At 32.8% G+C, this 17,487-nt stretch overlaps 1 protein-coding gene across 5 annotated transcripts in view; it reads right to left on the minus strand.

Annotated features, from left to right (window-relative positions):
* Positions 1-17,487, minus strand: part of ERBB4 (erb-b2 receptor tyrosine kinase 4) — a 1,184,587-nt gene that overhangs the window by 43,992 nt on the left and 1,123,108 nt on the right. For all 5 annotated transcript variants that reach the window (XM_004601330.2, XM_055119903.1, XM_004601331.3 and 2 more), the window contains 5 exons: positions 14,126-14,281; positions 10,898-10,973; positions 9,178-9,324; positions 6,620-6,717; positions 4,688-4,858 (listed from right to left, as the gene is read on the minus strand). In XM_004601330.2, coding sequence (XP_004601387.2) covers positions 4,688-4,858; positions 6,620-6,717; positions 9,178-9,324; positions 10,898-10,973; positions 14,126-14,281 — 648 coding nt within the window. The remainder of the gene's footprint in view (positions 1-4,687; positions 4,859-6,619; positions 6,718-9,177; positions 9,325-10,897; positions 10,974-14,125; positions 14,282-17,487) is intronic.

Raw genomic sequence — 17,487 nt, forward strand, 5'->3', positions numbered from 1 at the left:
AAATCATAAGTTTTGAAGTAACAGTGTCCAAATGGCCAATTTAGCTATCATTCCCTAACCTTCTGCTTCCATTTTTAATTTAGGACAAGTCATACACACACAAATACACACATACATACACACACACAAATTAAAACATGCATCACATAAGATGTCTCATTTATAATTAGCATGCTTAGTTTTATGACACAGTCTCCACACAGAAGCATCCTCAAACTCTTCCCTTTTTTCTCTTTTAAAGTTATCCCAGTATTCCTCAGTATGTCTTTGAGATACTATCACATCACAAGTGACAATGGCTGACAACTTTTGAATGAATAGACTGTGTTTCCTCCTTTGGTTGGTATTTATGTCTACACTATAGAGCGTCTACTATAGGCCAGTCAATGGGCAGCATTCTTAAATATACTAAAAAGACAGTGTTTTATCTCTCTTGTAGATGCAAAGAACTGATGCCTGCAGAAATTCACTTCATATATTCACCTATTTACATCATGTGAGAGAGTGTTTATGGCACATTACATTAAAGAAAGCTCTGGGAATAAATAATATCAAACAATAAAAAAGATATAAATTAGGGAATATTTTACAATGCTACTTGAATTTGTCTCTCAATGTGCAGATAAATATCAATATTATTATTGATTTTGTGCTCCAAAGTTGCTTATAAAAAACATGAGACAAAATAATCAAAAACACTATAGAAGAAATTACTTCCATAACTTAACTGCTAACAAAATGTATCAACAGAAATAATTCTCTTGCCAAGTCATAATATATCAAAAATTATTTCATAAATATTATGTAAGAAATTTAAAACTGAAATTTAAAACTATATGTGGTTAATGAGGGTACAAAGTTATAAAGAAATTCAGATTATTACTTAAACAGTCTCAGCTAGTGTGCCTGAGTCTGTGTTTAAAAATTGATGAGTATTTTTTTGGGGGTGGGTTTGACTAAATTCTTTTTACTGTTACCTTATACAAGTTGATCATAGAGACCAAAAGCGAAGTTATAAGCATCCTATTCATAAAAATATACAGTTTTATTGAAAAGTAAGGGTGGTAAATAGCATTCACAAATATTAAAGATTGCCATATATATTATGCAAGACTAGATTTAGAAAATAGAATAAAATATATAACTGATTGCCCCAGTTTTGAGTGCTCAGAAATAAAGTGATTTTAAGTATAACTTTCTAACCAAGACCTGAAAAATTCAAAAGAAATACAAATATAACTATGTTTAAATAATAATGTGAAATAAGTGATAAATAAAAGCCAAATAATATCTCTTGTAGCTCCTATTTTTTCTCACAAATTTCATTTTGTTAACTCAAACCTTTATTAAGAATTCCTTACACTGTGTTAAAGTGAAAATGGACAGAGAGCAGACATTTGAGAGTCTATATCAGAAAAACAAGGAGTCAAGTTCTTGGCATTTATATCTTTTCATTAAAGAAGATAATCTATTTTGCAGACTTCTCCATTTTAATAAAATAATTTGTCATACAACATTATGAATACTGAAATTATAATGCAGATTTTTTAAAAATGTACAGAGAAAATAACTGTACCTTTTTCACACTCTGTAAATACTTATTTCTCCCCATAAGCTTGATACTCAATATCTACCATTTGATTTAATTTTAAAACCCTTTAGGAATAGTTCCTCACAAAGGACTATAATAGTAGTTTCTTCATGGAAAGTAACTCTTAAGGTACCCATATTTTTCTATATCTAAATTACACCCTAAAATGTCAATGACAGAGGGAATGAAGGGTAGAGGGAAACTGAGGGCACTGGTGGAGGGAAGTTGACACTGATAAAGAAATTGCTGTAGGAACATTGTACAAGTGAAATTTAATCAGGAATAACTGTAGCTATAATTCTTGGTGATTCTAATGAAAATAAATAGATATTTTAAATGGGATGGACAGATTGAAGTATATGTTTTATATTTAAAAAAATTATCTGGGAATGTTTTTCAGAAAACTTAGATTTTAAGGTTAAATGCCAAAAAAAGTACCCATACCGTGAGCACAATATGTTTTGATAATTTTGAAACAATAGTTTACATAGTAGACACATACTATTAACATTAAAATCCTATTATATAAGATATAAAATACTACTCGAATATTTTGTGGTAACCATAAGGTACATTGAAGACAAGGTCGGCAAAACCCTCCACGATATTGAAGATAAAGGTATCTTCAAAGATAACATGCAACTGGCCAACCAAGTGAAAACAGATAAACAAATGGGACTACATTAAACTAAAAAACTTCTGCACCGCAAAAGATAACAATGACCAGAATACAAAGACAATCTACAGAATGGGAAAGGATATTTACACAATACCCATCAGATAAGGGGTTGATATTAAGGATATATAAAGCACTGGTTGAACTCTACAAGAAGAAAACATCCAACCCCATCAGAAAATGGGCCGAAGAAATGAACAGAAACTTTCCCAAGGAAGAGATACGAATGGCCAAAAGGCACATGAAAAAGTGCTCTACATCACAAATCATCAGGGAGATGCAGATCAAAACAACCATGAGATATCACCTCACACCACAGCAACTAGCACACATTCAAAAGAACAAAAGCAACCACTGTTGGAGAGGATGTGGGGAGAAAAGGACCCTTCTACATTGCTGATGGGAATGCCGACTGGTTCAGCCCTTTTGGAAAACAATATGGACGATTCTCAAAAAATTAGAAATTGAGCTCCCATTGGACCCAGCAATACCACTGCTGGGAATATATCCCAGAGAAGCAAAAAAGTATAGTCGAAATGACATCTGCACTTATATGATCATCGCAGCACTGTTTACAATAGCCAGAATCTGGAAAAAACCCGAAAGCCCTAGAACAGAGGACTGGTTGAAGAAACTTTGGTACATCTATACAATGAAATACTATGCAGCTGTTAGAAAAAAAATGAGGTCATGAACTTTGCATATAAGTGGATCAGCTTGGAAAGTATCATGCTAAGTGAAATGAGTCAGAAAGAGAGACAGACATAGAAAGATTGCACTCATCTGTGGAATATAGAATAATAGACTATAAGACTAACACCCAAGAATAGTAGAAATAAGTACCAGGAGGTTGACTCCATGGCTTGGAAGCTGGCCCAACATTCTGGGGAGAAGGCAACTCAGATAAAGAAGGGAACATCAAATATAATGTGGTTGGAAGCCATGCGGGGGAAGGGTGATGCATGCTGAATGTAGACTAGAGACTGAACACAATGGCCACTCAACATCATTATTGCAAACCACAACACCTAATTAGAGAGAACAAAAGGGAATACCCTGCCACAGTGACAGGGTGGAGTGGGGGGAGATGGGTCTGGGGAGGGTCGGAGAGATGCTGGATTTATTTGTGGTGGAGAATGGGCACTGGTGAAGGGATGGGTTCTCGAACTTTGTATGAGGGAAACATGAGCACAAAAATGTATAAATCTGTAACTGTACCCTCACGGTGATTCACTTATTAAAAAATAAATTAAAAAAGTATTTTGTGGTCAGTTTCTCAACTCATAGCTGGAGATAATAATAATATAACTTTATGGGATTATTACAAGAATTAAGAAGTAACATCTGTGCATTGACACACAGTAATATCAGGTATGAATTCATTAGTGTAGTCAATCTGAAATACAGTAAATACTGTCTTTACAGGATGGGCAGGCATGATAAAAGGTATTTTCTGTTTGTCTATGGTCAAAAGATACTGCTCTTTTTTCTATCAGCTATTATAACACTTGCTAGAGGGAATTAAGAGAAAATATATTTTCTATAGAAAATGAAATATCATGTGTATACTTATCCAGAGAAGAAAATGACTATAAGTATATACTTAGTGCTTTTCCAAGATCTTGATTATAACACTTTGCAGGTTATATTTTGTCTCTTTATGTATATCTGTGGCTCTCTCTTTATCCTGGACATTTCTTGAAGACAGAGTTTATGTCAAAATCTTAGAATTTCAAGTGTCTAATAATGCAGAAATAGTGATGCTTGTTAAGCAAATTATTGAGTTTATAATTAATTAATTAATTAATTGGCCATTTTCCATGACAGAGTGGAATCCATAAAGATTAAGACCAGTACTTAAGATTAATTGCTCCAAATAAGTTATTTCGAGAAGTTTTTTTTAAATAACCATAAATTTCTTTCTTAAGAACTATTGAGCAGTCCATGCAAAATTATTTCATTAGTTCTAGAGCTGTATAGTTTTATTTTTCTGCAACTTAACTGAAAATATTTAATACTCAACTGAATGAAAGAAGTTATACTTACATTATATCTTGACTAATAACTCATATCAACTGATTAAGAATACAAAAGTTTATCTTGGTAAGAATTTAAAAATGTAGTTTTATTCAAATTTAGTACTAAAATTAATATTTTGCTAATTTAATTGCTAGAAAAATATTTTTTCTTTGAAATATTGAAGGGATTTCAGAATGGATAGTGTAATGCTTATGTTTATCTTCCAACTTTAATATAATTGTAAGCTTGGCATATTTGTGTTGCTGCTATACTTTATTCTAAAGATTATACTGATTTGAACATCTAGCTATTCTGTAATTTTAGTTCTTACAGTGTATTTTTATGGTTTATGGTTTGTCTCTTAGAAATCACATGCAAGACTGTATATAATCACTTCTTACCCTATTTGAATCAATTCTTGCTCTGGAAGTATAGATGGGCGGTGGGATGTTAAAAGCCTGTGGGACCAGGTATTCCTCAGCATCCATCATATCTTCTAAGTCCTCTTCATCCAAAAGATTTTGAAAAAACTTGCTATCATTTGGACTCGGAAGTTTCATACGATCATCACCCTAAAGGATTATCCAATGGAAAAAATTATTCTTGCCTTAAACTTAAACATATGGCCAAGGAAGTAGTTGTATACAATAAAATAAGTTCACAGAAAATTTACAAAATAATTAAAAAATTATTTGGCATAGTTTCCAGTCATAAAGATCATATAATATACTGATATGACCTAATATATGCAACATAAGGAGAATGTAGTAGTATTCTTAGAATGAGTAAGCTGAATGCATTGAGTACTTGAGATCACTTTATTCATTTTAGACTTGTGAATAATGATAGATTTAATCACTAAGGTGGCATTAAAGCTTTGTAAATAAATAATAATGATTTTTACCTAATTGTTATTTTATTTAGTTGATTTGTTATTAAAGAATTATCCATATACAAATACTATAAACATAGTTGTTACATAGTATAACACTGTTAAGGTAATATCATTTGAAATTATTGAAAAACTGATTAATGGGATGGGAGAGATACTACTTAAACTTTCTTATTTAATTTATTACACATTTCAGCTTATATAAGCTAATTTGGGAGATAATATACCCGAAAATCATTATCTTCAAAAACCTGAGTTTTATCTTTATGTCTAACTAATGTAAAGATAAGGGGTGCCATGATGAATTTTTCTGCACATCCACCCACACAGACTTCAGCTCATCTCATAAGGCTGAGTATGTAACCTGGGCCTCACTCATCAAAGGTATGCACTATACCATGAGCTATACCTTGTTCCATAGAGAAAACATGAATTACTGCAATTCAAGGTCTGTTTATAAATGGTTTGAGTAGAAATAATCATAAACAAATATATTATAATTTTAAATTAACCTATTTGGTGATAATTGGTATAAAAATATCCTATTGTCATTTAATTCATATTTAGATAATAAGTACTGGAGCTATAGCACCGAGGGTAGGGTGTATTCCTCTGTCCCTCTCGGAGAGCCTGGCAAGCTACCCGCGGTATATTCAATATGCCTAAAACAGTAACAACAAGTCTCACAATGGAGACATTACTGGCACCTGCTCAAGCAAATCAATGAACAATGTGATGACAGTGCTATATGACAGTGTTTAGATAATTAATTTAAATATTGCATTATGTAAATATCACATACTTTATCCAACAAAAATTTTGTTTTAGGAAATTGTCAGCATGATGAAAGTCTTGATTATCTTCAAAAATAGAGTAGTAAAGTAGAATTTGTCTTTCTTTTATTATATAAAAGGAAGATTTTTATAATAAATTTGATCATACAAAAGGTTAATAAAAAGCAGAGTGCTTGGGGCTGGAGAGATAGCACAGCGGGTAGGGCATTTGCCTTGCACGCGGACAACCCGGGTTCAATTCCCAGCATCCCATATGGTCCCCCGAGCACTGCCGGAAGTAATTCCTGAGTGCATGAGCCAGGAGTAACCCCTGTGCATTGCGGGGTGTGGCCCAAAAATAAATAAATAAATAAAAATTTAAAAAAAATATTAAAAAAAAAGCAGAGTGCTAGAAGTGTTATCTAGTGTAAAAGGATTTTGTGTATTTAGAGAATTATAATTATCTGGTCATTCAATAATAAAATATGTATTACTGAAGATATTTATTAGAAGATGCTTAAAGCACAATTCCATTATGAAATAAAATCTCTTTTCCATGTCATTTTATACAATATTCTGTATAATATATTTAAACTATATATCATCTATATATCCTATATTGACTTAGACACAGGATATTCATAAAAATGTAAGTCATAGTTACTAACCTGAATAACTAGATATCTTTGAGGATCTCTAGCCATCCTTGAAAATTCAGCGGCTAGTTCCTTGAATTTAGGTCTACTGTCAGCATCAATCATCCAACCTGGAAATTAAAATGCAAAAATGAGTTTAAAAAGTCATAATTAGGAAAATGTATACAAATTGTATAAAAATAAATGCCAATGATGTGAAATAGAATGTTAATAAAAAGACAACAATTAATGAAACTCATCTCAGTTGTTGACTTAATTACTAAATCATTATATACTAAAATTTTATTTTGTGGATCCAATTGAAAACTAACATTTATTTATAGAAAAAAAACCTAAAGGCTACCTTTAAAAACATAAAATCTCAGATGTTTTCCTTTACTTCCCCCCCTTATGAAATATTACTTTAACTAACAAATTAATTTTTTTTGGTTTCTGGGCCAAACCCAGTGGTGCTCAGGTTTACCCCTGGCTATGCACTCAGAGATCATTCATGGCAGGGCATGGGGTGCATATGGGTTGCCGGGGATCAAACTTGGGTCAGCTATATGGAAGACAAACTACCTTAATCACTCTTCATCTCCCCAGTCCCTATATTTTGACTGATTTTATTTATTTTAGGGAGAGGACACACCAGCCAAAGCTCATGGCTTACTCCTGGCCGTCCTAGCTCAGGAATCACTCCTGACAGTATTTAGTTCTCAGGAGACCATAAGTATTGATTGTCAAGGATTACAACTGGGGTGAGATATATGCAGAGCAAACATGTTACCTCCTGTACTATCTCTCAAGCCCCTTTGGAAAAAATACTTTTTTAAAAGAAACTCATGTAATTATAAGAATTATTGGAACAAAAATGATCACTTCTGTAATGGGAGTAACATGGTTTAAAATTTAAGGTTATAATATGATACATTGACAAAATGGTAAAAAAAATGGAACAGAAAACAATTCCCTTATGATATTTTTTTGTGTGTGGTGGAAATAAACTAATGCGAAGTCATTAAAACTAATGTAAGTTGATGCTTGCTATTCAATAGTCATTAGCTTATCATAGTATTTGGCCTTCCTACTAAAAATACTGTCAGCAATTTTAAAGTTATGTCTTATTACTTAGAGAAGAATCCAAATAAAGGAGGAATCTTATCTCCCTACTAGTAAGACAAGAATGGAAGCACAAAGTTTTCTTTGATTTTTTTGCCAAATAACCCTCTTCTTGTTATTAAAGCTTTGAAAACCATTTTCCCTAATAGGAAGGTAAAACTTCCTATTAGGGAAAATATTTTCATAATTTTCATTATTTTATCAGAATATTTAAATAAAAATAAGTAATTCAATATGATAGTTTTATGATCAGAATACCTAATTTATTTGTAAATTTTCTAGCATGGATGTCTAGTGTTTAATTTTATAGTTATAATGCTTATTTTTTCTATTACTGAACATTTCATTTTTATTCTTGTTCTGGAATGTAATTTGATGGCATTTTATATATCATTAATTGTACCCAATTGTTTTCTTTCCTAACAGAGCTCAAATGTTCAATATTCCAACTGCATCCACTAAGAAAAGAAATCTAGACGCATCAGTTGGTGGCAAGATGCTAATAAGAAAATAAGACTTTCTGGAACTATTGAAACCAAAAAAAAGGTTAACTTTGCAAAGAAATATCAGTTTCTTTTTAACTAATATTGAGTAAATAGAAGTATGCTTCAAGAAAAGGGCATGTTGACCTGATCTGGTGAGTACATTTTTTATTTCTTCCCTCACTGTCAAAATGCATCACACGTGTCATGAATATAAATCTGGAGACCTGGGTCCAAAGTCTCTTATTAATAAGATGCTTATTCACCTTCACCAGTTTTATTTTTGCTAACCCTGTGTAAATCAAAACGGGAAAACCCGAGATTATACAAGAAAGATCGCTGAATGCTAATCTCACTTAAATTAAGTCAGGGACTCCAGAGATTTCTCTAATTCTGTTTAAATTAAGAGCACAGCTTCCAAAACACATTTATAATACATAAGTGTCTGGGGCATAAAAAGGGTGGGGTAGGATAGCTAGATGTAAACAAATGATGAAATTGAATAAATAAGTAACATTCATGATCTATTAGAATCATTTACTTTCACCTACATTTCTGCTATACTAATCTTTTATCAGCTAAAATTGAACCTAATTCCATTTAATTCACTTAACTGTCTTTTTCAAGCTTACTTTCTTTCTATTTACCTTCTTTATTTGTTATTTTCTGTATAGAATTTAACATTATTGCGACTAGTTATAGCTCATAGTATATGACTCATAGAAATGAAAGTATCACAGTCAAAAAAGAATAACAGGAGTCATAAAATTTGACTTCGTAGTATAGGATCATAATGCTGCTTAATATTAACAAATTTACAACAAAGACAAGTGTTTACATGCTTCTTTCATAACTATTTTTAACTTTCATTGTTTTCAAGACAGAACATAGGCAGATATATAATTCTATTCTATCACTTCGAGTTTTAGTATAAATTATAACAATAAGAATGATAAGAATGATGATAAAATTATTTTACAATCTTACATTTGACCATGACCATGTAAACGTCAATAGTGCAAATTGGAGGCTGGGGCAAACGTTCTCCTTTCTCCAATAAATCAGGGATTTCTCGGGTAGGAATTCCATCATATGGTTTTCCTCCAAAGGTCATTAATTCCCAGATAGTGACTCCTAAATTGGAAATCATGGTATTAAATAAGCATATTCACAACAGACTTTGAACAAACATATTCCAGTGACCAAACAGTGCTCCCTAGAGAACAATAAGACTCATGTATCAGTTTTGAAAAGCTCAGTACCATAATTTCAATTCTCCTACATTTTTAATAAGTACAAAAGCAATTCAGAGTAGATATCAGATATGCAGTCTGTTTTCCACTTCTATTTCTAATTAAGTAGTGCTAATCTTTCCCAAGTTAGTTTCATTTACCATATTAAAGCTCATAAAATAATTCATTTTAAAATGCATGAGTATTCATTACCACATAATATAATAACAGACAAAATCTGATATTGACTAATTTTAAATTTGGCATCTTTACTATTAAAACTCCTAAGAGTCTAGAGGATTTCCACAATTAATACTTTATATTATGGTACATATACAAAGATGTAGGTATAATTTTAAACTAATACCAAAATGAATAAATAGAATGAAACAATCTCTTTTGTACTGAGTATTTAGACTGAGTGTGGAATGACTTATATGTAAGAAATGTGTGTCAAAAATTGAAGAGAATAAGTAATGGCTTGTTTCTTACATAGTGAAATTACCTTTTTGGAAACATTAGAACACTGCTTTCCCAAATAAAATCACATATACTAGACTCTAGCATGCAAATAACTATCTTTGATAATAAAGCTGTTTCTCAGTAAAAATATATCTATATCATCTCTATCTAATGATAATTATATATAAACATCTTTTCCTAAAGGATAACAATGTTGTAATATAATGAATTACAATTTTGGCAACATAGCATTGCTGAGATAATATGATTGATGTATATAAACAAGGATCTTTTAATATAAAATAATTAATTATAGCTGTTTTCTTTTTCAGTGTTATCTCTAATGAATTATTTATTTGAACTTGTATTTTTTCATTCATAGCACTGATCATTGATAAGATTACAAAGCTTACCCTTTAAAGCGTATAACTTAAAAATTCAAATTATTCTTTTTAAGATAACCACTGAAAATTATTCAATTTTGGTAAGCATTTAAATATTAAAATTTTTAGCTATAATATAAACAATTAGAATATTCTTTTGCATTGTACCCTTCAAATATATTTTTCTTAATTTAATGCCTTAATTTATGTTCTTTGTTTTAAAAATAATTTCTCTTTTCTTACTGTAGAAAATAAATTCTCATCAGCAAAAATAAAAGGCTTAGTAAATGCCTTACCTATAGTATTATCTTTTGGTCCAAACTTCCTTTTGACAGGAAGTTGTTTTTCCGTTCAAAATGATTAGAACATTTGCTACGAAACCAACAATTATAACCACTCAACAGTTATTATTATTTCATTTCAGACAATCATGGGATAATGAAATACTATATATATATTTATATAAATACATATATACATTTATTCATTTTTGTATGTATATCTTTAGGAAGAAAGTTTATATTTATATATTTCCAACAAAAATAATGCTTGGCTTAAGAGAGCTTCTATGATACTAATAATAATTATATATACTGGAAGGTCTTTAATTCACCAGGAATAGTTATTTACCATAGCTCCAAACGTCACTCTGATGGGTAAATTTCCTATAATGTATACACTCCAGAGCCATCCATTTAATTGGCATCTAAGAGAAATAATAAGTCAAAATTTAGTCATGTAAAATATTTTATATTTATTTATATATAAGGTAAGTGGATTTCCCTCCATTGTATTATTTAATTATATTAAAACCATAAATGCCCATATATGCATTTAAATAAGTTATTTTTAATTGAGAACAAATAGCACTGTAGCACTGTAGCACCGTCATCCTCTTGTTCATTGATTTGCTCGAGCGGGCACCAGTAAAGTCTCCATTTGAGACTTGTTGTTACTGTTTTTTTTGCATATTGAATACACCACAGGTAGCTTGCCATGCTCTGCCATGTGGACAACATACTCTCAGTAGCTTCCCGGGCTCCCTGACAGGGATGGAGGAATCAAACCCAGGAGAACAAATAAAATGGTAAAGTTCATTTTTTTTTAATTTGCTTTGGTTTGGGGGCCATTGGGTTTACTTCTTGCTCTATGCTCAGTGATGACTTCTGGGAGTTTGGGAGCTTTGGGTTCCAAGGATCAAACTTAGGTCATATACCAATTAAGTGCTAGGCAAGCAGTCTAGCTGTCACACTCTCTCTCCAGTCAGTAATGCATGCCTATCTTTTGTACTTTTTTTTTTTTTTGCTTTTTGGGTCACACCTGGCAATGCACAGGGGTGACTCCTGGATCTGCACTGAGGAATTTCTCCTGGCAGTGCTGAGGGGACCATATGGGATGCTGGGAATCGAACCCAGGTCGGCTGCGTGCAAGGCAAATGCCCTACCCGCTGTGCTATCGATCCATCCCCATTTTGTACCTTTTCTTACAAGGTGAGATCCCTTATGTTTCCCTTGTCAGTCCCAGGGAAATTTCTGGCAAAATAATAAAATGAATTATTTTCGTCTCCTATAATACCACTACGCACTTAAAGTAACAAATAGCCTAAAATAATAAGTTCTAAAGTTAGCCTTGTGTTGTTCCCCCAACAACAAATGACTTCTCTAGTCTTGGTTAGCCAATATTGAAATATGCACTATTTTGAAAATAGGAATTGTATAAAAGGTCATGAAAGGATCATATTAGGTTCATATCTACATGAAAAACAATTCAGCTTCACATACCCTGCTGCTTATGGGTCAGCGGAATGATTTTCAGCTATGAAGGGCACTGTTCTATAGCTGGAAATACAATTAAATTCTATGGAATAAAGATAAACACTTCCACTTTGCAGTTGAAAGCTTAAAACTAAATAAGCCTTTGAAATCATGAGGTTGGCTGCTCACCAAGGTGACACCAAGGTAACTCTATGACAGAATCATGGTATTCAGTGAAAGGGAACAGGAGACACATTGAAAGTAATTTCCCTGTGGGCAAGGAGTTAACAGACTTTATGGACTACAGACATTGTGTTAGGGAAGCAAGTTTAAATCACAGGGGCCCTGATAAAGACTTAATGGCTACTAGACATTTAAAGCTACAATGAATCTTGTTTTCGATGAATCTTACAGCTGTATGTTCTCAAGACAAGTGAAGCCATATAACTTATATGCTTTCCCTTATATGCAAACTCATAGTGAATTTCAAAGTGGAGGTCTCTAATGAAGCTTACATTAGTAAACAGTCTAAATAGGCTGATAAAATTAGGATAGGGCTGATGAAATGACAAAACTGAAGCTTTCTAGGAGTAGTTTTTCTTATTTTGCTTTGTCATAAAAATACTGAAATATATGTACATACATTTATTTAGTATAAAATTAAAGCATTTGGAAATCTATCATTTTAAATTATCATAACTTGGGGGGATATTTCATGAATAATAATGAATTTATAATACCATGTAAATGGGCTGGGGCGATAGCATAGCGGTAGGGCGTTTGCCTTTCATGCAGCCGACCCGGGTTCGATTCCTCTGCCCCTTTCAGAGAGCCTGGCAAGCTACCGAGAGTATCTCAGCCACACGGCAGAGCCTGGCAAACTATCCCTGTCGTATTTGACATGCAAAAAAACAGTAACAACAAGTCTCAAAATGGAGATATTACTGGTGCCCGCTCGAGCAAATAGATGAGCAACGGGATGACAGTGACCATGTGAATACATATATGGGGGGAAGTAGAAATTCAAAGGTGGCTGTAGATGAAGATTATATTTGTGTTTTTCATTTCACCTTTTTTTTAAATCTTAGTTTATTCAGTTAATTATTCGAAGCCTCCATAGGAAGGCAACTCTAGTTGGTTAGTCAAGAATAACCAACTACAAAAACGTCTTGGAAATATAAAAGCTGGAACCAGTATATGGTCTGAAACCATATGCTAAGGAGAGAAGGAAGAGCACAATGGTCAACCTACTAAATTCATCTACTAATGCTAGAGCATCAGAAAAAGCAGAGTAGGTCATGGCACTATTCAGACCCTAGGCATGTCAGAGCTTAGATTCTAATGGAGCTTAGATTCTAACCTAGAAAAAGAAGTGAATCTTAGTAAATCATACACTAGAGCAAAACACTTTTTAATAAATAGAGCCAAAGAAAAGGAATCTTTTATACTTGGTGTAAGTGTAGTAAACTAATATAGGATGGCCAACCTTCCAATACCCAAAGGTAACAAAGATTCTCTTCTGTATATAAGAGAGGAGGTGAATCTCTTTGACTTCATAGGACTTAGTCCTATGCATAATCTTAAATTTAGAGAACAATTTCTATGGAATTATACTAAAGTTTAATAATCCATTTCTCAAGAGAGGATTCAACATAAGGTTCACTTGGGTCCAATTATACATGATCTTATTTTAGTTCTCTAGAGAAATAAAGATGTGTGTATGTGTGTTGGGGGGTAAGATAGTGGGGTACAGATACATTTTCATCCTTGGAAGAAGATATGGCAAACTGAGAATTGGGATTTTAAAATTTCTTAAACATTAGACTTATTTACTGACTTCTTTCTATAAAATACAAGGACATAAAAGGATAACAACTACATTTTAAGCAATATTGTTGCATAAAAATATACCTTTCCTGGGGCCGGAGCGATAGCACAACAGGTAGGGCATTTGCCTTGCATGAGGCCAACCCAGGTTTGATCCCTGGCATCCCAAATGGTCCTCCAAGCACTACCAGGAGTAATTCCTGAGTGCAAAGCCAGGAGTAACCCCTGAGCATCGCTGGGTATGACCCCCCCAAAAAAGCAAAAAATATATACATACCTTTCCCCCATCAGCATTATACTCTTTTTCATCTCCTTCCAAAAGTCTTGCTAGTCCAAAGTCCGTAATTTTCACATGGTTTGGAGATTTCACTAAGACATTACGGGCTGCCAAATCCCGATGAACAAGGCGTCTTTCTTCCAAGTACATCATTCCCTGAAAAACACAAAAGTTCCCAAAGGATTTTAGTGACTATGCTTTTCTATTATCAGATAATGAGATTATCCACATTCAATTGAATATTTTTGATTTCTCTAAGTAAAGCTACAACCTGGGAATCTTTTCAAGGTTGGGGAAAATATTGGGATCAAAAAGCAAACTAAAAATAGCGTTAGCTTTTTCCTTGATATTTTCTCCCCAAAACCATACAAGGAAAAATAAATGACCTGCACATGAGCTAAAAGTTAGATCATCTAGATTCAGAGAATTTTAAAAATTGTTTTTCGATGCTTGCTTGTGCTGCAGGCTAAGTCCTGAACCTCTACTAGGGATCACTTCTAGTGTTACTCAGAGAACCATATGTTGAGATGGGCATTAAATTGGTTGACATTGTGAAAGACAAGTGCTTTACCTGCTGTACTAACTTTCTTGCATTGATTTATAGTCTTAATGTTAGTACGCAAACACTTTCATTAGTATGCTGTCCATGGGCCTTAGGAGATAGATAATATATACTGGATTAACAGTTTTGATTCTATCCTATTTTGTACCTTCTGCTTTACATCATCGTCTATACAATTTCTTCCCCAAAATATACATATCAATACTTTCTAAAAATTTTTATATAGAGAATAAATTATGCCAAGTTTATCATCATAGACTCTATCGGAGGCTGAAGAATAATATTATTCTTAATAATTATGCAAATAAGGGATACAATTGGGGTATTAGAACTTATAATTTTAAATAACATTAACAGTCACTAAGAACCCACGCGTGGAAATGCAGTTTCTAGAGACCCTCAGATTAGCCTTTACAATGTTATCTTCATAAAACATAGTAAAATTAAAAATAAAATAGCCAGTTGACGAAAGAGATATAGTTGATTCTTCCCCAGTATATGCCAGTATGTATGTGCCCATGTGTATATATGTAGGATGTGTATGTACTCAATATACATATATAGAATCATATAATCAATTATGTGGACCAATTAAAAATAATAGTCACACAACTAATTATTAGTCAGTAGCAGATAAATTAACATTTGACAAACATTAGTCATAACTAAAAGGTTTATGCAAAATCAAACAAACTCAGATGATAGATTTGAGTGAACATATCTGTTATAGAGCTGGAGAAATTCTATATTTCAGAATTTCAGTGGTAAAAAGGTTGTCATTCAAAAAACAATCATAAGTGTTATTATATGGTTGAAGCATACTCTCATGCCAATTGCAAATCAAAGTTGTTGGCAGTTAATATTACAACTTCAGGACTTTGAAGGATTAATGACTTCTGATATCAAAACAAAGGCTGTGGAAAACAGTCACATAAATCACAGAGGTCAAAAAATTATGAACCATATACCTGGTGTAGTGTAAAGAGAAGATTGCTTCAAATACCATCATGAGCCAAACTATATAAATGCCTATTAAACACATCTAGTGGAGATACTGCCTGATATGACCCAATCAGTCAGCACTTGGTTGTCACCATACATATTAGTGCTTTCTGAAATAAGCCACAACTAGGATTTATTGAGCTTTGCCCTCTTTCCTAAATAGTGATTTCTGTTTGATTATACCAAAGTGGAAGTTCCTAGAATAAAATTAACCTTAAAGGATATGACTTCTAATGACTTAAAGGAAGAAAATATTATATAAACCTCTATTAATTTATATAGAAAGTAATTTAAATAATTTTCCTTTTAATAAATGACCACAAAAACACAGTAATTTCTCTCTTTTAAAATTTGAAAGGATAACAGCAACAAAATATTCATAGCCATATACATTTATGAAAGTATATTATGGACCAGATTGGAGTGATAGCACAACGGGTAGGGCATTTATTGTGCATGCGGCTGACCTGGGTTTGATTCCTACATCCCTCTCGGAGAGCTTGGAAAGCTAGCAAGAGTATCTCACCCACATGACAGAGCCTGGCAAGCTACCCATGGCATATTCGAAATGCCAAAAACAGTAACAAGAAGTCTCACAATGGAGGCGTTACTGGTGCCCGCTCGAGCAAATTGATGAACAACAGGAAGACAGTGCTACAGTGCTATATTACAGACCAGGCACTGTGCTCAATATGGAAGGTAAAGGAAAAGTCAGACAAAGAATATCTATTAAAAAAATTAAAAAACAATTAATAAAGTGTACACGGATTGAGTGCAAAGTAGATTGTTGTGGAGCTTGGAGGGTACTTAAAAGGAGCTGAAGTTTAAGAAATTACTACATATGTGAAGATCTTCAGAGAATTACTCATGTATAAGTAGTGTAAGAATGATATTCAGTTGGATAAGGTGAAGGAGAATTTCAAATAGGGAAAACAAGTACAGAAACAATGATAATATGGTGTACTTGGTAAAAGGATGCAGTTTAATATTTCTCTCACATAGTGTATAAGGGAACAGAAGGAATGAGGTTTTAGACAAAAGAAGGGGCTAAATCCAAGAAGGATCCCTTATCTGTCATGGTAGAGAATTTAGTCTTGCATTTTTGCAATTTTCAGTGTGGTTACATAGAAGTTGTTTTGAAACAATGGCACAATTATCTTTAGAGACTTGGAAACACCACCTAGTGCCAGTCTACAGGAAGGATTGGCACAAATATAGTTGGAGCCACTGCTATAATACAGAGGAGATTAGAGTGCAAAAAAAAATTTCAAACTGGCAATCCAAGAACTACAGCTCCTTTGTAATATGTTTTTTGACCTCCCCACTGGACACATTTCAAGCATTCTCTTTAGTTAATTGCTGATTGTACCCTACAAAGAGCACTGAGCTGCCAATTTGCCAAGATCCCTTCACTGTCTATTACTTTCCAGAATTACTGCTTTTATTCTTTATGATACCATATGGATTTTACATGCTTGGGTCTGAATCTTCAACTAACCAAAACCAGACGAATCTTAGAAGTTGGGAACAAATTTATTTCATAAATAATGTACTTCTATAAATCAAACTATAAATCTTGGAAATTAACTAGTGAAGAAGAATAAATTGGGAATTAATATCTGGATTTTTTTCTATTTAATTTTACAATTTAGATGGATATGTTTCTTTAACCAAATGTCTTTTTTTTTTTTTGCTTTTTGTGTCACACCCAGCAATGCACAGGGGTTACCTCCTGGTTTTGCACTCAGGAATTACTCCTGGCAGTGCTCAGGGGACCATATGGGATACTGGGAATTGA

Source organism: Sorex araneus, chromosome X, assembly GCF_027595985.1.
Source record: "Sorex araneus isolate mSorAra2 chromosome X, mSorAra2.pri, whole genome shotgun sequence".
Taxonomy (NCBI): Eukaryota; Metazoa; Chordata; class Mammalia; order Eulipotyphla; family Soricidae; genus Sorex; species Sorex araneus.